Source organism: Nerophis ophidion, linkage group LG06, assembly GCF_033978795.1.
Source record: "Nerophis ophidion isolate RoL-2023_Sa linkage group LG06, RoL_Noph_v1.0, whole genome shotgun sequence".
Lineage (NCBI taxonomy): Eukaryota > Metazoa > Chordata > Actinopteri > Syngnathiformes > Syngnathidae > Nerophis > Nerophis ophidion.
In genome coordinates, this window is record NC_084616.1 from 7437706 (window position 1) to 7465210 (window position 27505).

A 27505-nucleotide genomic window follows, 5' to 3' on the forward strand; every position below is an offset into this window, starting at 1 on the left:
TGTCACCAATTTTGTCCCTGGATCTCATCTTCTCTTCTGTCGCCAACTTTGTCCCTGGATCTCATATTCTCATCTGTCACCAACTTTGTCCCTGGATCTCATCTTCTCATCTGTCGCCAACTTTGTCCCTGGATCTCATCTGTCACCAATTTTGTCCCTGGATCTCATCCTCTCATCTGTCGCCAACTTTGTCCCTGGATCTCATATTCTCATCTGTCACCAACTTTGTCCCTGGATCTCATCTTCTCATCTGTCACCAACTTTGTCCCTGGATCTCATCTTCTCATCTGTCACCAACTTTGTCCCTGGATCTCATATTCTCATCTGTCACCAACTTTGTCCCTGGATCTCATCTTCTCATCTGTCACCAACTTTGTCCCTGGATCTCATATTCTCATCTGTCACCAACTTTGTCCCTGGATCTCATTTTCTCATCTGTCACCAACTTTTGTCCTGGATCTCATCTTCTCATCTGTCGCCAACTTTGTCCCTGGATCTCATCTGTCACCAACTTTGTCCCTGGATCTCATCTTCTCATCTGTCGCCAACTTTGTCCCTGGATCTCATATTCTCATCTGTCACCAACTTTGTCCCTGGATCTCATCTTCTCATCTGTCACCAACTTTGTCCCTGGATCTCATCTTCTCATCTGTCACCAACTTTGTCCCTGGATCTCATTTTCTCATCTGTCACCAACTTTTGTCCTGGATCTCATCTTCTCATCTGTCGCCAACTTTGTCCCTGGATCTCATCTGTCGCCAACTTTGTCCCTGGATCTCATCTGTCACCAATTTTGTCCCTGGATCTCATCTTCTCTTCTGTCGCCAACTTTGTCCCTGGATCTCATATTCTCATCTGTCACCAACTTTGTCCCTGGATCTCATCTTCTCATCTGTCACCAACTTTGTCCCTGGATCTCATCTTTTCATCTGTCACCAACTTTGTCCCTGGATCTCATATTCTCATCTGTCACCAACTTTGTCCCTGGATCTCATCTTCTCATCTGTCACCAACTTTGTCCCTGGATCTCATCTTCTCATCTGTCACCAACTTTGTCCCTGGATCTCATTTTCTCATCTGTCACCAACTTTTGTCCTGGATCTCATCTTCTCATCTGTCGCCAACTTTGTCCCTGGATCTCATCTGTCACCAACTTTGTCCCTGGATCTCATCTTCTCATCTGTCACCAACTTTGTCCCTGGATCTCATCTTCTCATCTGTCACCAACTTTGTCCCTGGATCTCATCTTCTCATCTGTCGCCAACTTTGTCCCTGGATCTCATCTTCTCATCTGTCACCAACTTTGTCCCTGGATCTCATCTTCTCATCAGTCACCAACTTTGTCCCTGGATCTCATCTTCTCATCTGTCACCAACTTTGTCCCTGGATCTCATCTTCTCATCTGTCACCAACTTTGTCCCTGGATCTCATCTGTCACCAACTTTGTCCCTGGATCTCATCCTCTCATCTGTCGCCAACTTTGTCCCTGGATCTCATCTTCTCATCTGTCACCAACTTTGTCCCTGGATCTCATTTTCTCATCTGTCGCCAACTTTGTCCCTGGATCTCATCTTCTCATCTGTCGCCAACTTTGTCCCTGGATCTCTCCGCAGTCCACAAGCAGGTCTGGGTCTCCATTGGTGGAGCGATGGACACCTACAGTACCACCCTCAATAGTCGCCGCCTTGGCACACTTCAGACGGAGAAAAGAAGTACACTACACTGTCAACATCTGCACACTCAGCAAATAAGTACACTACACTGTCAACATGTGCACACCCAGAAAATAAGTACGCTACACTGTCAACATCTGCACACTCAGCAAATAAGTACACTACACTGTCAACATGTGCACACCCAGAAAATAAGTACACTACACTGTGAACATGTGCACACTCAGATACTATATACAGTACACTTACTTACTGTAAGTACACAAGACACACAGTTGTGTACTTGCAGTAAGTACACTTAACATACAGTAGTGTACTTGCTGTCAACATGTGCACACCCAGAAAATAAGTACACTACACTGTCAACATGTGCACACTCAGCAAATAAGTACACTACACTGTCAACATGTGCACACTCAGCAAATAAGTACACTACACTGTCAACATGTGCACACCCAGAAAATAAGTACGCTACACTGTCAACATGTGCACACTCAGCAAATAAGTACACTACACTGTCAACATGTGCACACTCAGCAAATAAGTACACTACACTGTCAACATGTGCACACTCAGCAAATAAGTACACTACACTGTCAACATGTGCACACTCAGCAAATAAGTACACTACACTGTCAACATGTGCACAATCAGCAAATAAGTACACTACACTATCAACATGTGCACACTCAGAAAATAAGTACACTACACTGTCATCATGTGCACACTCAGCAAATAAGTATACTACACTGTCAACATCTGCACACTCAGCAAATAAGTACACTACACTGTCAACATGTGCACACCCAGAAAATAAGTACACTACACTGTCAACATGTGCACACCCAGAAAATAAGTACACTACACTGTCAACATGTGCACACTCGGGAAATAAGTACACTACACTGTCAACATGTGCACACTCAGCAAATAGTACACTACACTGTCAACATGTGCACACTCAGCAAATAAGTACACTACACTGTCAACATGTGCACACTCAGCAAATAAGTACACTACACTGTCAACATGTGCACACCCAGAAAATAAGTACACTACACTGTCAACATGTGCACACTCGGGAAATAAGTACACTACACTGTCAACATGTGCACACTCAGCAAATAAGTACACTACACTGTCAACATGTGCACACTCAGCAAATAAGTACACTACCCCGTCAACATGTGCACACTCAGCAAATAAGTACACTACACCGTCAACATGTGCACACCCAGCAAATAAGTACACTACACTGTCAACATGTGCACACTCAGCAAATAAGTACACTACACTGTCAACATGTGCACACTCAGCAAATAAGTACACTACACTGTCAACATGTGCACACTCAGCAAATAAGTACACTACACTGTCAACATGTGCACACTCAGCAAATAAGTACACTACACTGTCAACATGTGCACACTCAGCAAATAAGTACACTACACCGTCAACATGTGCACACTCAGCAAATAAGTACACTACTCTGTCAACATGTGCACACTCAGCAAATAAGTACACTACACTGTCAACATGTGCACAATCAGCAAATAAGTACACTACACTATCAACATGTGCACACCCAGAAAATAAGTACACTACACTGTCAACATGTGCACACTCAGCAAATAAGTATACTACACTGTCAACATCTGCACACTCAGCAAATAAGTACACTACACTGTCAACATGTGCACACCCAGAAAATAAGTACACTACACTGTCAACATGTGCACACCCAGAAAATAAGTACACTACACTGTCAACATGTGCACACTCGGGAAATAAGTACACTACACTGTCAACATGTGCACACTCAGCAAATAAGTACACTACACCGTCAACATGTGCACACTCAGCAAATAAGTACACTACACTGTCAACATGTGCACACTCAGCAAATAAGTACACTACACTGTCAACATGTGCACAATCAGCAAATAAGTACACTACACTATCAACATGTGCACACCCAGAAAATAAGTACACTACACTGTCATCATGTGCACACCCAGAAAATAAGTACACTACACTGTCAACATCTGCACACTCAGCAAATAAGTACACTACACTGTCAACATGTGCACACCCAGAAAATAAGTACACTACACTGTCAACATGTGCACACTCAGGAAATAAGTACACTACACTGTCAACATGTGCACACCCAGAAAATAAGTACACAACACTGTGAACATGTGCACACTCAGATACTAAATACACTACACTTACTTACTGTAAGTACACAAGACACACAGTTGTGTACTTGCAGTAAGTACACTTAACATACAGTAGTGTACTTGCTGAAATGTACTGACACAGAGCTAAGCCAATCAAACGGATGATCTCAGTCACCTCCTGACTGAGGTCCTAGAAAGTGTCCTCACACACACACACACACACACACACACACACACACACACACACTCACACACACACACGTGTCAGTGCAGGAAAGTAGGCCAGTAGGCAACAAATCTCCTCCTCCCCTAGCAGAGAGATGGAATGAGGAGGTGAGGAGGAGGAGGAGGAGGACTGCACTTTTTTGTTTGTCATGCACAATCATTACATACTTCTAAATCATAAATAAACATTAGCAAAAGTCAGCTAACAATGGAGCTAAGGGAATTATTCTTCTTCTGCTTTTAAAGCACTCTAAAAACATCCATCATTTATACATATATATATATATATATATATGATGTAAGTATATATGTAATATCTAGTAACATTCATAATAACATCTAATATATGCATGATGTAATTATATATGTAGTATCTAGTAACATTTATAATAACATGTGATATTTACATATTTTGATAATTTTAAGCATACGGCAGCGTATTAATTTCACAGACGCATCACAACGTTCACTTTTCCCTTCAACAACAACAACAACAACAATACTACTACTCATGGCAGACTTGATGAGAAACAACTACGATTTCTTTTGGGGGAAAATGATGATCAGATTTTTTATTTATTTTTGAACCTGAATATACGGAGGATGATCAACAAGTTTTAGGAGCTGTGGGCTCAACTGATCTAGTTTCAGTGAAAGAATAAGCGTCATGTAGCAGTATAGCTAAGTGCTAAGCAAGACATACAAGCTATGAACAACGTAAAACAGTCACTTACTGTACGATGTCTGCTCTCACTGGCATGCCAAGTAATGGGATGTTTATATCTTCCCGTTTGGATGAAGTGTCAATCATAATCCACAGGAAAATAGAGATAAAAAACATTTTTTTTTTCAAACCTTTATTTGCACCAGTGACATATACTTAGGGCTCCATGTTGTGACCCTAGAGAACCGATGAATACCGGTATCGATGAAATCCTTACAACATTCCTAAATCTACTGTAGTTTTTTTTTAACTAAATATGTAATTTTCCTCAAGTAATTATTCTGATGACTACTTTTGACGTTTACTTGAGTCATGTTACTCTAAAGTAATCCTACTTGAGTAAAAATGTTTGGCTTCCCTACAATGTTGTTAAAATGAGTCTCTAAAGTCAAGTGAATTATAATAATAATAATAGATTTTATTTGTTAAAAAGCACTTTACATTGAGTAAACAACCTCAAAGTGCTACAGTGTAATAAAATAAATAAAAAGATCATAAAAATAAAAACTACAACAGCCAAATAGCTAGAACTAGTATGCATGTATCTAAAAAGAAATGTAAGGGTTTTTAAGCCTTTTTTTAAAAGCATCCACAGTCTGTGGTGCCCTCAGGTGGTCAGGGAGAGCGTTCCCCAGACGATCTCCCATTGTTTGAATTATGTTCATATAGCGCTATTTCTCTAGTGACTCTTTACGTAGTGAAAGCTATCGTCTAAGTTACAGTTTGTGTGGCAGGTGGGTAAAGCATCTTGCCCAAAGACACACCCGCAGGGGTCTAGGATGGCGGAGGGATTTGAACCTGGAACCTTCTAGATTTAGTAGTCCTGAGATGGGGGGGGTTGTGAGTTCAAACCCCGGCCGAGTCATACCAAAGACTATAAAAATGGGAGCCGTTACTTCCCTGCTTGGCACTCAGAATCAAGGCTTGGAATTGGGGGTTAAATCACCGAAAATGATTCCTGGGCGTGGCCACCGCTGCTGCTCACTGCTCCCCTCACCTCAAGGGTGATGGGTCTAATGCAGAGAATAATTTCACCATGCATGTATCTAAAAAAAAAAGTAAGGGTTTTTAAGCCTTTTTTAAAAAGCATCCACAGTCTGTGGTGCCCTCAGGTGGTCAGGGAGAGTGTTCCCCAGACGATCTCCCATTGTTTGAATTATGTTCATATAGCGCTATTTCTCTAGTGACTCTTTACATAGTGAAAGCTATCGTCTAAGTTACAGTTTGTGTGGCTGGTGGGTAAAGCATCTTGCCCAAAGACACACCCGCAGGGGTCTAGGATGGCGGAGGGATTTGAACCTGGAACCCTCTAGATTTAGTAGTCCTGAGATGGGGGGGGGGTTGTGAGTTCAAACCCCGGCCGAGTCATACCAAAGACTATAAAAATGGGAGCCGTTACTTCCCTGCTTGGCACTCAGAATCAAGGCTTGGAATTGGGGGTTAAATCACCGAAAATGATTCCTGGGGGTGGCCACCGCTGCTGCTCACTGCTCCCCTCACCTCAAGGGTGATGGGTCAAATGCAGAGAATAATTTCACCATGCATGTATCTAAAAAAAAAAGTAAGGGTTTTTAAGCCTTTTTTAAAAAGCATCCACAGTCTGTGGTGCCCTCAGGTGGTCAGGGAGAGCGTTCCCCAGACGATCTCCCATTGTTTGAATTATGTTCATATAGCGCTATTTCTCTAGTGACTCTTTACATAGTGAAAGCTATCGTCTAAGTTACAGTTTGTGTGGCTGGTGGGTAAAGCATCTTGCCCAAAGACACACCCGCAGGGGTCTAGGATGGCGGAGGGATTTGAACCTGGAACCCTCTAGATTTAGTAGTCCTGAGATGGGGGGGGGGTTGTGAGTTCAAACCCCGGCCGAGTCATACCAAAGACTATAAAAATGGGAGCCGTTACTTCCCTGCTTGGCACTCAGAATCAAGGCTTGGAATTGGGGGTTAAATCACCGAAAATGATTCCTGGGCGTGGCCACCGCTGCTGCTCACTGCTCCCCTCACCTCAAGGGTGATGGGTCTAATGCAGAGAATAATTTCACCATGCATGTATCTAAAAAGAAAAGTAAGGGTTTTTAAGCCTTTTTTAAAAAGCATCCACAGTCTGTGGTGCCCTCAGGTGGTCAGGGAGAGCGTTCCCCAGACGATCTCCCATTGTTTGAATTATGTTCATATAGCGCTATATCTCTAGTGACTCTTTACATAGTGAAAGCTATCGTCTAAGTTACAGTTTTTGTGGCAGGTGGGTAAAGCATCTTGCCCAAAGACACACCCGCAGGGTTCTAGGATGGCGGAGGGATTTGAACCTGGAACCCTCTAGATTTAGTAGTCCTGAGATGGGGGGGGGTTGTGAGTTCAAACCCCGGCCGAGTCATACCAAAGACTATAAAAATGGGAGCCGTTACTTCCCTGCTTGGCACTCAGAATCAAGGCTTGGAATTGGGGGTTAAATCACTGAAAATTATTCCTGGGCGTGGCCACTGCTGCTGCTCACTGCTTCCCTCCCCTCAAGGGTGATGGGTCAAATGCAGAGAATAATTTCACCACACCTGGTGTGTATGTGTGACTGTCATTGCTACTTTAACTTGAACTTGAAGTTGCTGGCTTTGTTGCTCTACACCAGGTGTGTCCTAAGTGCGGCCATTTGGGGCCCGCAGGTCATTCTTTAACAGCCCCTTGGCACGTTTTAATAAAACAATCGAAAAAAATTAAAAACAATAAAAGTGTTATAAAAGCGCAAACAGGCGAAATGTAACAAGAAAATGTTGCAATGCTTTAAAAACACAAAGTTTCTTTCTTTAAAAAATAATAATGAATCAAAATCAATGTCATTTTGAATTATTGACTTATTTAAGGCTTCAATTTAGTCACATTAAATGTTCCACTTTGAGATATATTTTGGGGGAAATGTTGGATATTTTGTGTTTTGCCATAGAAAAACCTGAGCTGTTTTTTTTTTTTTAAAAGAAGGGCTTAAAACAAACAAAAAAACATAAACAACAATAAAAGTTCAAATTGACGGATATATCTGAAGTTGATCTCGGGTTTATTGTGCGAAAAGTAAACAGTAAAAATTTATTTTTTAACACTTTAATGAGTCGGACACTTTTGGATCCCCATTTGTTTGGAAGTGTCATTGCAGAAAAATAATAATAATTCAAATCCAAAATTAAGGTTCCAATTATTATATAATCTCAAATATTCCACCTAAAAAAGTTATTGGGTGACAATGTTGCCTATTTTGTGTTTTTTCCATTTTTTTTTTTTCCTAATGTTGATCCAGAGATTTAAAACTTGAATAATAATGAAAATAATAATACTGAATAATGACACATTTTTAACTGCGACGAGATGGCGACTTGTCCAGGGTGTACCCCGCCTTCAGCCCGATTGTAGCTGAGATAGGCGCCAGCGCCCGCCGCCACCCCAAAAGGGAATAAGCGGTAGAAAATGGATGGAAATGGACACATTTTTAATATTTGTTTTTTTACCAAAACCATTTCGGCCCTGCGATGGGGTGGCGACTTGTCCAGGGTGTACCCTGCCTTCCGCCCGATTGTAGCTGAGATAGGCGCCAGCGCCCCCCGCGACCCCGAAAGGGAATAAGCGGTAGAAAATGGATGGATGGATGGATGGCATTTGGGGTCCCCGGGATCATAACTGAGTGGAGGCCGAAATGTATATTTTTTATACACACATTGTATTGGTTTTTAAAATAAATAATATGAAAATGGCCCCCGCCTGCTCTGATTTTTTTAGTGTGCGGCCCTCAGTGGAAAAAGTTTGGACTAGAAATATATTTTCCCTCTCTTGTTCCATTTTTATACATTTTTGAAAGCGCTCCAGGGCGGCGCTAAAGAGCCACAGGTTGCCGAACCCCGACTTAGGCCTACTATGCTACCCTAGGATACCCCAAAAAAATGTCATTATTGTCTTTATTTTAACAAAAATATATATTATAAACATAACATGAATTTAAAAAAAATAGTTTGTGATGATGAAAACAATATTGATGCAATCATAGTAGTATCGACTCCTGTACTTGATATCATTACAGTAGATGTCAGGTGTAGATCCACTCATGGTGTTTGTTGACATTGTGATAGTGGTGAGCTATTGTATCCTCCTATGCTGTGTAGTGAAGCATGTTTAGCTCTTCCTCCTCCTCCAGTGATAATGCTACTTGGAAGAAACTTACTTCATTTGTCGCCATGGAGGCCAGGATTAGGGAGCGGTACTTTTTTAGAGGCGGTATAGTACTGAATATGATTCATTAGTATAGAGTACAACATCTTTTAATGTTGTCATTAAACTTGGACAGCTCACTTTTTGCTGAGGGGACACATTTACTCTCCAGGATGACCTGTCAATCATGTCTTCTTGTGGCTATCATCCATTTAATGATGATGTCTCACACACACACACACACACACACACACACACACACACACACACACATACACGCATGGCTTGAATGCTCATCATGTTAGCAGCAACATGTCTTTACTGTGTGTGTGTGTGTGTGTGTGTGTGTGTGTGTGTGTGTGTGTGTGTGTGTGTGTGTGTGTGTGTGTGGTAAGCTGCTTGCTGCCACATTAATGTTCATTGCTGCCCTCCTGACCTACTTTACCAACATAACGCTGTGTTTGTTTGTGTTTGTGTGTACGTGTGTTTGTGTTTGTGTGTACGTGTGTTTGTAGGTGTGTGTATGTGTGTACGTGTGTTTGTAGGTGTGTGTTTGTGTGTACGTGTGTGTGTGTATTTTGTGTGAACGTGTGTGTGTGTTTTTGTGTAAGTTGAGGTGGCGACTTGTCCAGGGTGTACCCCGCCTTCCCCCCGATTGTAGCTGAGATAGGCGCCAGCGCCCCCCGCGACCCCGGAAGGGAATAAGTGGTAGAAAATGGATGGATGGATGGATGGATGGATGTGTGTGTGTATGTGTGAGGTTGTGTGTGTGTTTGTTTGGATGTGTGTTTGTGTGTACGTTTGTGTGTGTTTCTGTGTACATGTGTGTTATTGTGTGTGTGTGTGTGTGTGTGTGTGTATGTGTGTGGTTGTGTGTGTAAGTGTATGTAAGTGTGTGTGTTTGTGTGTATGTGTGTGTACGTGTTTGTGTGTCTGTGAATGTGTGTGAGTGTTTTTGTGTAAGTTTGTGTGTGTGCGTGTGTATGTGTGAGGTTGTGTGTGTGTTTGTTTGGATGTGTGTGTTTGTGTGTACGTTTGTGTGTGTTTCTATGTACATGTGTGTTTTTGTGTGTGTGTGTGTGTGTGTGTGTTTGCGTGTATGTGTGTAGTTGTGTGTGTAAGTGTATGTAAGTGTTTGTGTGTATGTGTGTGTACGTGTTTGTGTGTCTATGTATGTGAATGGGTGTGTACATGTGTGTGGGTGTGTTTGTTTGTATGTGTGTGTGTACGTGTGTGTACATGTAGGTCTGTGTGTCTAATGTGTGTGTACATGTGTGTGTACGTGTTTGTGTGTCTGTGTACGTGTATGTGTGTGTACATTTTTGTTGGTGTGTCTGTGTGTATGTGTGTGTACTTGTGTGTGTGTGTACGTTTGTGTGCATATGTGTGTATGTGTGTGTACCTGTGTGTGTTTTTGTGTACGTGTACGTGTGTGTGCACATGTTTGTGAGTGTGTTTGTGTGTGTGTACATGTGTAGGTGTGTGTGTTATGTGTACGCGTCTGTATGTGTGTGTTTGTGTGTACATGCGTGTGTATGTTTGTATATGTGTGTATGTGTGTGTACCTGTGTGTGCGTGTACTTGTGTGTGTTTGTGTGTACGTGTGTGTGTGTGTTTATAGATGTGTGTTTGTGTGTACGTGTGTGTCTACATGTGTAGGTGTGTGTACACGTGTGTATGTGTGTGCCTGTTTATGTATGTGTGTGTGTACTTGTGTGTGTGTACGTTTGTGTGTATATGTGTGTATGTGTGTGTACCTGTGTGTATGTACATGTGTGTGTTTGTGTGCACATGTTTGTGAGTGTGTTTGTGTGTGTGTACAAGTGTAGGTGTGTGTGTTAGTGTGTGCATGTGTGTGTATGTTTGTATATGTGTGTATGTGTGTGTACCTGCGTGTGCGTGTACTTGTGTGTGTTTGTGTGTACGTGTGTGTACGTGTGTGTGTGTACATGTGTGTGTTTTTGTGTATGTGTGTGTGTACGTGTGTGTGTGTGTTTATGTATGTGTGTGTGTGCGTACGTGCGTGTTTGTGTGTATGTACGTCTACATGTGTGTATACGTGTGTATGTGTGTGTGTGTACGTGTGTGTGTGTGTGGTGATAATTAAGAAAAGGAGCCATCTGCTGCAAGACTTGCAGACAAAATTGATTGACAGGCCACGCCCCCTTTTCACTGCTAGTCTGTCGGCATCCCAATCTGAATTCCAAAATAAAAGCCCCTTTTTCTTTCCCGTTTTTCACGGGCGCTGGTGAATATTCTCAATCCTCCAGGAGCTCCTTGTCACTTCAGGACTTCATGGCAGCCCGAGCCTTCAGATTGTTCTAGAAGACGTTTGGCCCTGAGAGGGAAGTCAGACATCAGTCATGGCATAAGCATGGGAACCTTCACATGTTGCACAATGAGATGTAAACATGGGAAAAAGTGTACATTCCTGTAACTTTGTCTGTCAAATATATCTTTTTATTTGCATTTCTGTAGTCTCATAAGAACATTTCATCATTATGATTTGGAGAAAGTGTCTCTATTCTCTACCATCTCTCACTCTGTCTAACATTGTTCTCGCTGTGGATGCGATATAAGTGTGTGTGTGTGTGTGTGTGTGTGTGTGTGTGCGTGTGTGTGCGTGTGTTTGCATGTATTGTTTAGCTTGTAGCTGTGTCTGTGGCCTTAAGAGGTGAAAGAAAAGGCTTCCGGCAAGAACACACACACACACACACACACACACACACACACACACACACACACACACACACACACATACACACAGACAGTGTGGGAGAGGATGACAAAGAGGAAGACAAAGATCCAGACAGTTGAGATGCTCTCCTCTTCCACCTCTTTCACCACAACACACCCACACAGTTCTAGAAACACACACACATGTACACACAGACACACACCCACTCATCTTTGGACCTTGAACAGAACCGGGCAAGTCGACGCCCCCCCTCAGGCTCAGCCAATCATGGCAGAGCACTTCCTGACCGCACTGACAGCTGTTCCTAATATTGTGACCCACAGCAGCAGCGGGTCAAAACATTAGGAACCCCTGCCTACTATCACGTGGCGGATGATGTCCATCAGGGGAGAGTGAGTTCATCATGACACTGTAGTGTGTGTGTGTGTGTGTGTGTGTGTGTGTGCGTGGAGACGGGAGGAGAGGTTTCCTTGACAACAGTGTGGAGGTGACAGAGTCTATAAGAGCACATTAGACAAAGAAACAAGTGCAGACTTCATCATCTGCCGGTGTTTACGTCACATGTGCAGACCATGTTCCATCTGTGAAGATGTACAGTATGTACAGTATGTACAACCCTTTAGTTTGTGTCCTTCAGGGACTACTTTTTCCACTCTGGTCTTGGTGCAGAATAAGAAAAGTTGTCAGGTTGTGTAAATGCTAAATAAAAAGAGAATACAACAAATCCTTTTCAACTTATATTTAATTGAATAGACTGCAAAGACAAGATATTTCATCTTCACACTGAGAAACCTTGTTATATTTTTTGCAAATGTCAAATTTGATGGCTGCAACATGTTTCCAAAAAGCTGGCACAGGTGGCAAAAAAAAGTGTGAAAGTGGAGGAATGCTCATCAAAGACTTTATGTAACTTAGTTTTTGGCGTTTGAATGATGTGAAGTGTATAGTTTTGAGGTGAAATGATGCTGATACGTTCAGTTAGTAAACATGAGTGGGAAGAATGTGTGTGTTTAAAAAGACACCCTTTTTAAAATTCATTGTAAAAAAAATGGACACATAAATGTATAAAAAGTTGAGTGCAGACGTGTTTGTTGTCAATTCCTATAGATTAGCTATGGAAGTATTATTGTGTATCTACATTTGTGCACGTGTGATCCACTTCACATGTTTTTGTACTCATGTGTGTGTCTGTATAGCAGTGTGTGTGTGTGTGTGTGTGTGTGTGTGTGTGTGCATGTGTGTGTGTGATCGGACACACACCAGACATATGTTTTCACGGACACACACCAGACATATGTTTTCACACACAGACTAATCATAATACAGACAACTTAGAACACACACAAGGATGTGATTACACACACACATACACACATGTACACACACATGTACACACACACACACACACCACACAAAGGTGGAGGGTCATCATGTTCTGGTAGGTTCTGATAAGTCGCACACATTTTATCACTGCAACCTTTGGACGTTGTCGTCTCAACAAACCATAAAAGCATGAGACAAATCTCTGTGCCAAGGTCGGACACACACACACACACACACACACACACACACACACACACACACACACACACACACACGTACATGTATTTGCTGCGTATGAATATACACCGTGAATGCGTGGGTTCCCTCCGGGTACTCCGTCTTCCTCCCACCTCCAAAGACATACACCTGGGGATAGGCCCCTCCCACCTCCAAAGACATGCACCTGGGGATAGGCCCCTCCCACCTCCAAAGACATACACCTGGGGATAGGCCCCTCCCACCTCCAAAGACATGCACTTGGAGATAGGCCCCTCCCACCTCCAAAGACATGCACTTAGAGATAGGCCCCTCCCACCTCCAAAGACATCCACCTGGGCATAGGCCCCTCCCACCTCCAAAGACATGCACCTTGGGATAGGCTCCTCCCACCTCCAAAGACATGCACTTAGAGATAGGCCCCTCCCACCTCCAAAGACATGCACTTGGAAATAGGCCCCTCCCACCTCCAAAGACATGCACTTAGAGATAGGCCCCTCCCACCTCCAAAGATATGCACCTGGGGATAGGCCCCTCCCACCTTCAAAGACATGCACCTGGGGATAGGCCCCTCCCACCTCCAAAGACATGCACCTGGGGATAGGCCCCTCCCACCTCCAAAGACATGCACCTGGGGATAGGCCCCTCCCACCTCCAAAGACATGCACCTGGGGATAGGCCCCTCCCACTTCCAAAGACATGCACCTGGGGATAGGCCCCTCCCACCTCCAAAGACATGCACCTGGGGATAGGTTGATTGGCAACACTAAATGGTCCCTAGTGTGTGAATGTTGTCTGTCTATCTGTGTTGGCCCTCCGATGAGGTGGCGACTTGTCCAGGGTGTACCCCGCCTTCCGCCCGATTGTAGCTGAGATAGGCACCAGCGCCACCCGTGACCCGAAAGGGAGTAAGTGGTAGAAAATGGATGGATGGATGAATGTTGCCTAACTACACTGTCAATATAATTTAAAGTTTGAATGAAAATGCAGATTCACAACTTTAGTCATCATTTTTGCGCTCAGGATTTAGAGAACTTAAGACTACTGTGTGCTCGCGGCCCGTTGGTTAAGGGACCTTGGTCTACAGAACATGTCATGGTGGTTCTTTGGTGCAAATGTTCTACGGACTATCTTCAGGGCGTTCTTGTCGTCGTGCTTAACTTCGCCCCTGTCTTCTCCTCGTCAGCCATCTTGTATTTTTAGCGCATCCATAACGAGACTACTGACAGATAGCATTCACTTTGTCCTAGAAATGGCAACGGCGGAGGACGCATGTGCATGTACGAGCCGGTCTGCCCCGCAACAAGAGGATAGAGGGGGGGGGGGGAAGCTTTTCGACTGCAGCGTCAGACCCGCGCAAAGCCCTTTGGGTAAATTGATACCATATATGGGCATGGGGGGAACGTCACGCTTAAGAGATCCCAAATACAAAATTAAAGCTGCAAGCAGCGATGGACGGGACCGACTTTTGCTTGTGTTTCCTGCCTTTACCCGTTCAACATATCTTTACCTGCACGTTACCAACCTTCCCTGCATCCTGGGGTCACACTGGTGCTTCTTTCTGTCACCCATAAATGCTGGTGCTTCCTGCCATCACCCATACAACATATCTTTACCTGCACGTTACCTACCTTCTCTGTATCCTGGAGTCAAACTGGTGCCTCCTTCTTTCACCCAGTCAACATATCTTTACCCGCATAGTACCTACCTTCTCTGCATTCTGTGGTCACGCCGGTGCTTCCTGCTTTTAAGCAGCCATCTGGAGACGGCGGCTCGTAAAATCAAAACCGGAGCAGTTAGAAAAACTCTTTGCGCAACTTTTAATCAGAAGGGTTCAATCTCTTTCCTGTGCGAGTTTGAAGCCGACACAACAAACGCGCTCAGAGGAGATAATGTTTGAAAAAAGGTGACGGGTTTTTACAAAACTTTTGTTTTGAAGGGGTAATTGCCAGCTTCCTTTTGATTTTTGCTGAAGGATGTCAATGAATGAAATGTAGGTCTAAGTGAGACCTACATAGAGGTTTTTGTTTCATGTCTCTAGGACATTTGTCCTGGAAGTTACAAGCAGTTTTGTCTGTGTTTTCTTCCTAGGAGCAGTTTTGTCTGTGTTTTATTCCTAGGGGGCGCTAGAGCGCAATTTTGAGTTTTGGGGTTTGGTTTTTTATTAGATTGCATTTTTCGCCAGTCCTGATGTGTGTGTGTCCAGTTTGGTGAGTTTTGAAGCATTTTAAGGGGGTCAAATTACAGCTCAAATAGGCAAAAATGAATTTTTTTAGGAAACTTTTGTTTTGAAGGGGTTTTTGCCAACTTCCTGTTGATTTTAGCTGAAGGAGGTCAGTGTATGAAATCTAGGTCTAAGTCAGACCTACATAGAGGTTTTTGTTTCATGTCTCTATGACATTTCTAACGGAAGTTACAAGCAGTTTTGCCTGTGTTTTTTCCTAGGGGGCGCTAGAGCGCAATTTTGAGTTTTTTTTTTTTTGATTAGATCGCAATTTTCGCCAGTCCTGATGTGTGTGTTAAATTTGGTGAGTTTTGAAGCATGTTAAGGGGGTCAAACTACAGCTCAAATAGGCGGGGGTATAATAATAATAAAACCTTAGAAATACAATAGGTTCCTCGGTCCCAAAGGGACATTGGGTCCCTAAAAACATGTACTAATAGCTAAAAAAAGTGGATTTTTGTCCCTTGAACACGGAACCAACCCACTGTTAGGAAATGTCAGCTGCATGGCCGCGAACATAATGCTAATAGTACATTTATCGTAGCATTCATGACAGCTAGCTGTTAGCATCGCCACATCTGAATGTCTTAGTATTGCGCAACAACAAGCCGGAAGCAGGTGATTTTTCACACAGGATATATAAGTAGAGACTCCTCCTTTCTCCTCGCCTCACTTTGGGGCTCCTTGGCCTGGAAAACCTCCAAGACCCCTGCTGCATAAAATTTGCATGCACATGTGTCACGGCCAATTATGCAAATCAGACGAGGCCGTCGTCCAAAGTGTAACGCCGGAAGTGTTCGCAGAGGTCTGACTCTGGAATGTGGATGAATAAATGATGTGTCACATGACCTCATTGGAGACACACACACACACACACACACACACACACACACACACACACACACACACACACACTAAGACAGTAATAATGTCAACAGGTTGTTCTCCATCACAGCTTGACTTGACTAATGTAAACACAACATGCTGTTAGCCTAGTTAGCAGCGTGTGTGTGAGGGAGGTGTTGTTTAATTATTCACCAACACACACACACACACACACACACACACACACACACACACACACGTGCGCGCAGCTGAGCAATAAAGTGCAATAAAATGCCAGCACAAGCACAACCCCACATGACTACTTGATGTCAAAGACCATGAATGTTTGGAAAAAAGCGTTTTATGAGACGTAAACATTGAGACGTAGCGCATGAATCCCAGCTAGGCTAACGTAGCTAACGCCGTTAGAATGGACGTGCAATGTTGGCATGTAGCTAATGTCGCTAATATGGTAAAGTGATGTTTACATATTTAATAAGAGTAGTTGTTTACTTCCGTGAGCACCTCCTTAAATATTAGTACTCATTCAGAAATATCAAGCAGCTAAAAAATGTTCATGCTTTGTAATAAATTTGAATGGGAATCATTTTTTATTTATTTATTTTTTGGGGTGCATGAATGTTTTTTTTTGCACCATGACTATGGAAGGTTGTTTGTACCGAGTCATATAGGTAAATGCTGCGCACATTTTCATTCAGAGGCTAATTAAAATTGGGCCTGTTTAAGTCGAAGTTAAAGTGGAAGTAGCGATTTTTGTCACACACACACACGCTAAGTGTGGTGAAATGTGTCCTCTGCATTTGACCCAACCTGGGAGGTGAGGGGAGCAGTGAGCAGCAGCGATGGCCGCGCCCGGCAATCATTTTTGGCGAATAAACCCCCAATTCCAAGCCTTGATGCTGAGTGCCAAGCAGGGAGGTAATGGCTCCCATTTTTATACTCTTTGGTATGACTCGGCCGGGGTTTGAACTCACAACCTACCCATCTCACATTGTTATTGTTAATTTTTTTGGTGCATGAATGTTTTGTATAACGCCCACAAAGTTGTGTAATGTGTGACCATGTGTGTTGACATTTTGTGTTGGTTGCATTTTTTGGTTTGTTTTTTTACACCATGACTATGGAAGGTTGTTTGTACTGAGTCATATAAGTAAATGCTGCGCACATTTTCATTCAAAGGGTAATTAGGAAGCCTTTGCCCCGATATACTCACAATGTCCACTAGTTGGAGATATAGTAGTGGCATCAAACGTATTAGAAGATTAAATAAATACTTTTTATACTCATGACGACTCACGGGCCGTAGCTTGGACACGCCTGCTTTAGAGGCGGCGTGGCTCAATTGGTAGAGCAACCGTGCCAACAACTTAAAGTTAAACTAGCAATGATAGTCACACACACACTAGGTGTGGTGAAATTTGTCCTCCTCATTTGACCCATCACCTTCTATCACCCCTTGGGAGGTGAGGGGAGCAGTGAGCAGTAGCGGTAGCCACGCCCAGGAATAATTTTTTGGCGATTTAACCCCCAATTCCAAGCCTTCATGCTGAGTGCCAAGCAGGGAGGTAATGGTTCCCATTTTTATACTCTTTGGTATGACTTGGCGGGGGTTTGAACTCACAACCTAACCATCTCACATTATTATTAATTTTTATGTTGCATGATTGTTTTTTTTTTAATAACACCCACATAGTTGTGTAATGTGTGACCATGTGTGTTGACATTTTGTCTTGGTTGGCATTTTTTTTTTTTTTTTTGCGCCATGACTATGGAAGGTTGTTTGTACTGAGTCATATAAGTAAATGCTGCGCACATTTTCATTCAAAGGGTAATTAAGAAGCCTTTGCCCCAATATACTCAAAATGTCCACTAGTTGGAGATATAGTAGTGGCATCAAACGTATTAGAGGATTAAAATAAATCCTTTTTATACTCATGACGACTCACGGGAGGTGAGGGGAGCAGTGAGCAGCAGCAGTAGCCACGCCCAGGAATAATTTTTGGGTGATTTAACCCCCAATTCCAAGCCTTGATGCTGAGTGCCAAGCAGGGAGGTAATGGCTCCCATTTTTATAGTCTTTGGTATGACTCGGCCGTGGTTTGAACTCACAACCTACCCATCTTACATTGTTATTGTTCATTTTTTTGGTGCATGAATGTTTTTTATAACGCCCACAAAGTTGTGTAATGTGTGACCATGTGTGTTGACATTTTGTGTTGGTTGGAATTTTTTCTATATATATTTTTTTGAACCATGACTATGGAAGGTTGTTTGTACTGAGTCATATAAGTAAATGCTGCGCACATTTTCATTCAAAGGGTAATTAAGAAGCCTTTGCCCCGATTTACTCACAATGTCCACTAGTTGGCGATATAGTAGTGGCATCAAACATATTAGAAGATTAAATAAATACTTTTTATACTCATGACGACTCACGAGCCGTAGCTTGGACACGCCTGCTTTAGAGGCAGCGTGGCTCAATTGGTAGAGCAACCGTGCCAACAACTTAAAGTTAAAGTAGCAATGATAGTCACACACACACTAGGTGTGGTGAAATTTGTCCTCTGCATTTGACCCATCACCTTCTATCACCCCCTGGGAGGTGAGGGGAGCAGTGAGCAGCAGCAGTAGCCACGCCCAGGAATAATTTTTGGCCGATTTAACCCCCAATTCCAAGCCTTGATGCTGAGTGCCAAGCAGGGAGGTAATGGCTCCCATTTTTATACTCTTTGGTATGACTCGGCCGGGGTTTGAACTCACAACCTACCCATCTCACATTGTTATTGTTAATTTTTTTGGTGCATGAATGTTTTGTATAACGCCCACAAAGTTGTGTAATGTGTGACCATGTGTGTTGACATTTTGTGTTCGTTGGCATTTTTTTTTTTTTTTGCACCATGACTATGGAAGGTTGTTTGTACTGAGTCATATAAGTAAATGCTGCGCACATTTTCATTCAAAGGGTAATTAAGAAACCTTTGCCCCGAATTACTCACATCGTCCACTAGTTGGAGATATAGTAGTGGCATCAAACGTATTAGAGGATTAAATAAATTAAATAGCGATTAAAATAGGATTAAATAGCGGTAGCCACGCCCAGGAATAATTTTTGGGTGATTTAACCCCCAATTCCAAGCCTTGATGCTGAGTGCCAAGCAGGGAGGTAATGGCTCCCATTTTTATACTCTTTGGTATGACTCGGCCGGGGTTTGAACTCACAACCTACCCATCTCACATTGTTATTGTTAATTTGAATGTTTTGTATAACGCTCACAAAGTTGTGTAATGTGTGACCATGTGTGTTGACATTTTGTGTTGGTTGGCATTTTTCTTTTTTTTTTGCACCATGACTATGGAAGGTTGTTTGTACTGAGTCATATAAGTAAATGCTGCGCACATTTTCATTCAAAGAGTAATTAAGAAGCCTTTACCCCGATTTACTCACAATGTCCACTAGTTGGAGATATAGTAGTGGCATCGAACGTATTAGAGGATTAAAATAAATCCTTTTTATACTCATGACGACTCACGGGAGGTGAGGGGAGCAGTGAGCAGCAGCGGTAGCCACGCCCAGGAATAATTTTGGGGTGATTTAACCCCCAATTCCAAGCCTTGATGCTGAGTGCCAAGCAGAGAGGTAATGGCTCCCATTTTTATAGTCTTTGGTATGACTCGGCCGGGCTTTGAACTCACAACCTCCCCATCTCAGGTGGGGGGGAAATATCGCTAACCACGTATACGACGCCGTCTAGTTACGCAACATTAAACGGCGGCTTCCTGTTCATGTCGACGAGAGTCAGCTGGCCAGAGGGGGCGTCGACGTAAACATGACCGTGTTATGTGAGGCGCGTGCTATATGTCGTGTGTGTGTGTGTGTGTGTGTGTGTGTGTGTGTGTGTGTGTGTGTGTGTGTGTGTGTGAGAGAGAGACAGCAGCATCATGTACCATCCTCCACCTCTGCCCTATTGACCATACCCCCTCCTTTATGAGCCTGTGTGTGGTCGCCATGGCGATGCCAGGCAGGGTGTGGCGTGGAGCCAGGGAGCGCCTCCCTGCTGCGTTTTAGCGGGATAATCCATTGTAATCCTTCATAATGGGGGGGGGCAGGGGGGCTGCTATTTTCTCCGCCGCTCGTCCTCCTCCTCCTCCTCTTGGTCTCCAGGGATGCGGGAGAAGGCGAGGGGGGAGTAGTGAAGGAATTAGCATCTGTTAACTCTCGCCCCTCCGAGGGGGGGGGGGGGAGGTAGGTATAGGTGGGGGGGAAGCTGCAAATGAAACAAGATGGAGGAATGACCAATTAGAACAACCCCCACCCGCCTCCATCCCCTGCATCCCGCTATAGCATCCATCCTTATAAGGCCTTGCAGGAAGTAGGCAGCATCCTTGGTGATGAGTTCAGGGCCATCAAGGAAAAAAGCAAGTTGCTTGTGTTGCTTTTCACGGTTGCATTTTTTTCATGCATTTCCCCGCGTGTCGTCCATCAGTCAAGTTGACGGCGGCGTCTCCTCGGTCCCAACAAGGTCACGGTCGCCTGATCTCCCACCGGGCGGCCATGTGACCGTGGTGGATGACGCAGAGGGCGAGGTCATGTGACGCCACCGGCGCTCCATCACACAGACGTCCCATTCACCACACACACAAGGTCACATTGTGTAGTGTGTGTGTGTGTGTGTGTGTGTGTGTGTGTGTGGGATGCTTGACGTTCCAGTTAACAAGCAGGGGTTTTCCTCTCATGTGATTTGGACAAGGAGTTGTATCACAGACAAAGACGAATAAAAAAAATAAACATCATCAAAATAACACACGTCAAATAAAAAAACTTGCAATTTTTCCCATCGGGAATTGCCGCCGGGTATATGGTATGCGCCTGACTAGAATTACTGCCCGGTCAAACTCGTTCGGCAAAATATTATTTTTATCAGCGCATGTCTAGAATTTCCACCGGGTCAAACTCGTCACGTCACGAGTGACACTTCACCTGTCATCATTTTCAAAATGGAGGAGGCCGATTTCAATCATTTGAAATCGCATAAAGGGAAGAAGAGTAAGAGCTATTCAGTAGGATTTAAGGTCTATGCTAAAAAGAACAGTAAGCAGCTATGTTTTATTAATATACCGTAGCTGCGTGTGTCAAATATGAGTCATCAAATGACTCCCGCCTCCTGGTGGTAGAGGGCGCTAGTGATCCTTCTTGCGACTACTCGGCTGTGAGCAGCGATCGTTTATTTTTTTCCTCTCGCTTACACTTTTAACACGGAGGATTACATATCTAAAATAAAACTGTTTTCTAAACTGGACTTTCAATGGAAGCAGGACGTAATAAAGGAAGATCTCCATCAAAACAGAGACTTTTAAAACTGAAGAAAGATAAGGAAGACTTCTATAAACAAGTTATCGATGCTTTTGATCAGAAGGAGCTGCGCATGGACTTCATTTATAAGTAAAGGTAAGACCATAATAACGTTTTTTTTTTTAATTAAATGTGCTTTTTATGGTGGTATTTTTACATCACACTCAAATGTATAAGCGCAGGCCTAAATTTACTGCATGCCGTTGGTAAGTACCGGAGAGGGAAGAGGTTTTAAATTAATTAGCGCATGCTTGCCTTTACCGCATGCCTTTGGTAAGTTCCGGAGTGAGAAGAGGTTTTAAATTAATTAGCGCCCCGGCGGCAATTCAAGGAAATACGGTAATGTCAATAGTCTGTTCCAGAGTCAAACTGCGGCTGTGTAAAACTTTGTATTAAATGCACGGGCCATGTTTTGAGTCACATTTGACTTGTATTAATTGACTAACTTTAATTCATTTCAGTTAAATGGAATTAACTTATATTATTAAATCAACTCATTTTTAAATAATTAAGGTACATACAAATATATTTAACATTGAATGAAATGTAATAAATTAAACTAAAATGAAGACAATATTTATTTGTATTTGAATATATAAATGTTAATTGTAATATCATAATATCAATATAATGTTAAAAAGTTGATTCTATATATATTATTCTTAACTTTGTGAGTATTTGTGTCCATAATTGTAATAATGATGCTCAAGGAGGAGATCCTTATCGATGCACAGTGATGTCATCGCCCCAACACACCTGTCACCTAACTCCGCCCCTTCCTGTTAGCCTCTAAGGGTCCCTCCCAAGTATGCCATGTAAATGTCTCAATATGTAATCAATGATGTATTGGATATGGATCAATACATGAGAGTGTGTGTGCTCGGTGCTGCCACCTTGTGGTGAGCAGGTGTCACCTCATCCTCATCAGGAGGAGTCCAGCGTGGTCGCCTGACATGTGACAACCAGGAAGTCAACGAATAGGCCCCGCCCCTTTGTCAGTTTGTTAAGTCGACTTTTTGCATTCATCTCGTCCAAGTTGAGAGTTTATATCAGAATGAAGAAAGGGGAAATTAAAGAATAGCATCATCCATCTTCCTCCTCATCATCATCCTACCTTCTCATGGCCCCGCCCCCAACCTCTTTCTTGCTCCCGTATGACATCGCCTTCGCCATATCACCCCTCACACTTTTCTCCATACACTCCTCCCTTAGCCTCCATCTTTACTTTCTTTTATTTCTGCCACACAAACCTTTCATCCAGTCATCAATAAACTGTTGATCAATAATCATGATTCAACTGTTGATCAACAATCATGATTCAACTGTTGATCAACAATCATGATTCAACTGTTGATCAATAATCATAATTCAACTGTTGATCAATAATCATGATTCAACTGTTGATCAACAATCATGATTCAACTGTTGATCAATAATCATGATTCAACTGTTGATCAATAATCATGATTCAACTGTTGATCAATAATCATGATTCAACTGTTGATCAATAATCATGATTCAACTGTTGATCAACAATCATGATTCAACTGTTGATCAATAATCATGATTCAACTGTTGATCAACAATCATGATTCAACTGTTGATCAACAATCATGATTCAACTGTTGATCAATAATCATAATTCAACTGTTGATCAATAATCATGATTCGACTGTTGATCAACAATCATGATTCGACTGTTGATCAATAATCATGATTCAACTGTTGATCAACAATCATGATTCAACTGTTGATCAATAATCATAATTCAACTGTTGATCAATAATCATGATTCGACTGTTGATCAACAATCATGATTCGACTGTTGATCAACAATCATGATTCGACTGTTGATCAACAATCATGATTCGACTGTTGATCAACAATCATGATTCGACTGTTGATCAACAATCATGATTCGACTGTTGATCAACAATCATGATTCGACTGTTGATCAATAATCATGATTCAACTGTTGATCAATAATCATGATTCAACTGTTGATCAATAATCATGATTGGTGTTAATATGACTTTCCTATTGACGATGGCAACATTTTTTGGTGTTTCCAGATGATTCCTCGTCCGAGAGCGTTGGCGGCCTGCCCGCCCTCACCCCTCCCTCGTCCGCCGCCACGGACGCCGCCGTAGTCAGAGAGGCTGAGGTCGTCAACGGCGACTGTGGCCCCGCCCCTCTGGACTTCAGCACGCCGACGTCGTCGTCCTCGCCCTCCGAGGACCAGCAGCCCGTCAACCTGAGTGACACGCCCCCTCAGAGGATGGCGCTGATCGCCGCCCACCTGCCCGTCACCGTGTCGGCGGCGGCGGCGGCGCTGCTGGGCGCCTTGCATCCCAACGCGCAGGAGGAGCTTCGCAGGAAGTACCCGCTGGCCGCCAAACCTCCGCCGGCGCCACATCCCGCCTTGCCCGGTCCGCTCAACCACACGCCGCACACGCACGCCTCCACAGGCAGCGAGCTGCCACTGGACTACGGCAACAAGGTGAGTAGTGATGTCATCGGTGATGTCATCGGTGACGTCATCGGTGACGTCATCACTGGCGATGCACATCCTGACTTCCCCAGGCAAACTCCAGATCTCACACATGTCACCGATATTTCTGTGTCCATCCATCCATCCATTTACTACCGCTTATTCCCTTTTTGGGGTCACGGGGGGGGCTGGCGCCTATCTCAGCTACAATCGGGCGGAAGGCGGGGTACACCCTGGACAAGTCGCCACCTCATCGCAGGATATTTCTGTGTCTCCCCCACAAATATCACCAGTGTCCCTGACACTCAACTATCGCAACTTTCCAGATGTTCTCAACATTCCAGACTGTCTCCTACATTCCAGATTGTCTCCTACATTCCAGATTGTCTCCAATATTCCAGATTGTCTCCAACATTCCAGATTGTCTCCTACATTCCAGATGTTTTCCTACATTCCAGATTGTCTCCAACATTCCAGATTGTCTCCTACATTCCAGATTGTCTCCAACATTCCAGATTGTCTCCTACATTCCAGATTGTCTCCTACATTCCAGATTGTCTCCTACATTCCAGATGTTTTCCTACATTCCAGATTGTCTCCAACATTCCAGATTGTCTCCAACATTCCAGATGTTTTCCTACATTCCAGATTGTCTCCAACATTCCAGATTGTCTCCTACATTCCAGATGTTTTCCTACATTCCAGATTGTCTCCTACATTCCAGATGTTTTCCTACATTCCAGATTATTTCCAACATTCCAGATTGTCTCCAACATTCCAGATGTTCCCAACATTCCAGCTGTTCCCAACATTCCAGATTGTCTCCTACATTCCAGATTGTCTCCAACATTCCAGATTGTCTCCTACATTCCAGATGTTCCCAACCTTCCAGATGTTTTCCTACATTCCAGATTGTCTCCAACATTCCAGATTGTCTCCTACATTCCAGATTGTCTCCTACATTCCAGATGTTTTCCTACATTCCAGATTGTCTCCAACATTCCAGATTGTCTCCAACATTCCAGCTGTTCCCAACATTCCAGATTGTCTCCTACATTCCAGATTGTCTCCTACATTCCAGATGTTTTCTTACATTCCAGATTGTCTCCAACATTCCAGATTGTCTCCAACATTCCAGCTGTTCCCAACATTCCAGATTGTCTCCTACATTCCAGATTGTCTCCTACATTCCAGATGTTTTCCTACATTCCAGATTGTCTCCAACATTCCAGATTGTCTCCAACATTCCAGATGTTCCCAACATTCCAGCTGTTCCCAACATTCTAGATTGTCTCCTACATTTCAGATGTTTTCCTACATTCCAGATGTTCTCTTACATTCCAGATGTTCCCAGAATTACAGACTGTCTCCTACATTCCAGATTGTCTCTTACATTCCAGCTGTTCCCAACATTCCAGATAATCTCCTACATTCCAGATTGTCTTTTACATTCTAGATTGTCTCCTATATTCCAGATTTTCCAAACATTCCAGCTTGTCTCCTACATTCCAGATGTTCGCAACATTCCAGATTGTCTCCTCCATTCCAGATAATATCCTACATTCCAAATGTTCCCAGCATTCCAGACTGTCTCCTACATTCCAGATTGTCTCCTACATTCAAGATGTTCCCAGCATTCCAGACTGTCTCCTACATTCCAGATTGTCTTTTACATTCCAGATGTTCCCATCATTCCAGACTGTCTCCTACATTCCAGATTGTCTTTTACATTCCAGATGTTTCCAGCATTCCAGACTGTCTCCTACATTCCAGATTGTCTCCTAATTTCCAGATTCTCCCAACATTCCAGATTGTCCCTACATTCCAGATGTTCCCAGCATTCCAGATTGTCTCCTACATTCCAGATTGTCTCCTAATTTCCAGATTCTCCCAACATTCCAGATTGTCTCCTACATTCCAGATGTTCCCAGCATTCCAGACTGTCTCTTACATTCCAGATGTTCCCAACATTCCAGTTGTTCCCAGCATTACAGATGTGATCAATACTTGCACTTGTACTCCAGTGTGATCAATAGTCACTCAAACAAAGACACCATTTGTAGAAATGCTGAAAAAAAAACCAATAATCCCCAAGTGAAAGTTTGATTGAAGGTGTGTGTGTGTGTGTGTGTGTGTGTGTGTGTGTGTGTGTGTGTGTGTGTGTGTGTGTGTGTGTGTGTGTGTGTGTGTGTGTGTGTGTGTGTGTGTGTGTGTTCTGGCAATGCCGACTTAATGGGGACATGGTTCTGTTTACACAGTCACCTTTAGGGGACCTCTGACGGTATGGGGACACAAAAACAGGTTTCCTAAAGGGAAATCTTTCTAAATGATAGTCAGATCCATTCTGCTAGTTGGAGTAGCAGACAGCTTCATGACTGCTAAATAGCAGTGTTCAGTAATGTCACAGAAGATGCAGGATTTGCTTGAACAATGAAGTGGTGAAAGTTGCTGTAAGAGGACAGCTGTAGTGGTGGATTCTTTGTTTTTTTTAAATGGTCCTCAGTAGTCACGTACAAATGTGTGTGAATTATGCAAATGATTGAAATTTGGTCCCCATGAACCATATTAAGTCTCTTTTCCCAGGGTCCCCAGTAAAAATGATCAGCACATGACTTCATCAATCCACAGATTTAAAGACGTGTGTGAGCTAACTGGCCAGTGGACATTTCACCTCAGTTTGTTTATGCTCCACAACCTGTAGAAAGGCTGGTCCCCACAAGTCACAAACTAAAACTTGGTCCCCTTTCCAAATGATAACCAGTGTGTGTGTGTGTGTGTGTGTGTGTGTGTGTGTGTGTGTGTGTGTGTGTGTGTGTGTTCTGGCAATGCCGACTTAATGGGGACATGGTTCTTTTTACACAGTCACCTTTAGGGGACCTCTGACGGTATGGGGACACAAAATCAGGTTTCCTAAAGGGAAATCTTTCTAAATGATAGTCAGATCCATTCTGCTAGTTGGAGTAGCAGACAGCTTCATGACTGCTAAATAGCAGTGTTCAGTAATGTCACAGAAGATGCAGGATTTGCTGGAACAATGAAGTGGTGAAAGTTGCTGTAAGAGGACAGCTGTAGTGCTGGATTCTTTGTTTTTTTTAAATGGTCCTCAGTAGTCACGTACAAATGTGTGTGAATTATGCAAAATGATTGAAATTTGGTCCCCATGAACCATATTAACTCCCTTTTCCCAGGGTCCCCAGTAAGAATGATCAGCACATGACTTCATCAATCCACAGATTTAAAGACGTGTGTGAGCTAACTGGCCAGTGGACATTTCACCTCAGTTTCTTTATGCTCCACAACCTGTAGAAAGGCTGGTCCCCACAAGTCACGAACTAAAACTTGGTCCCCTTTCCAAATGATAACCAGTG

The 27505-nt window shown here is 43.2% G+C and overlaps 1 protein-coding gene across 1 annotated transcript in view; it reads left to right on the forward strand.

Moving 5' to 3' along the window:
- LOC133554135 (nucleolar protein 4-like) overlaps positions 1-27505 on the forward strand; it is a 115617-nt gene that overhangs the window by 79677 nt on the left and 8435 nt on the right. The window contains exon 6 of the mRNA XM_061902549.1: positions 23719-24146. Within this exon, the coding sequence (XP_061758533.1) occupies positions 23719-24146 (428 nt within the window). The remainder of the gene's footprint in view (positions 1-23718; positions 24147-27505) is intronic.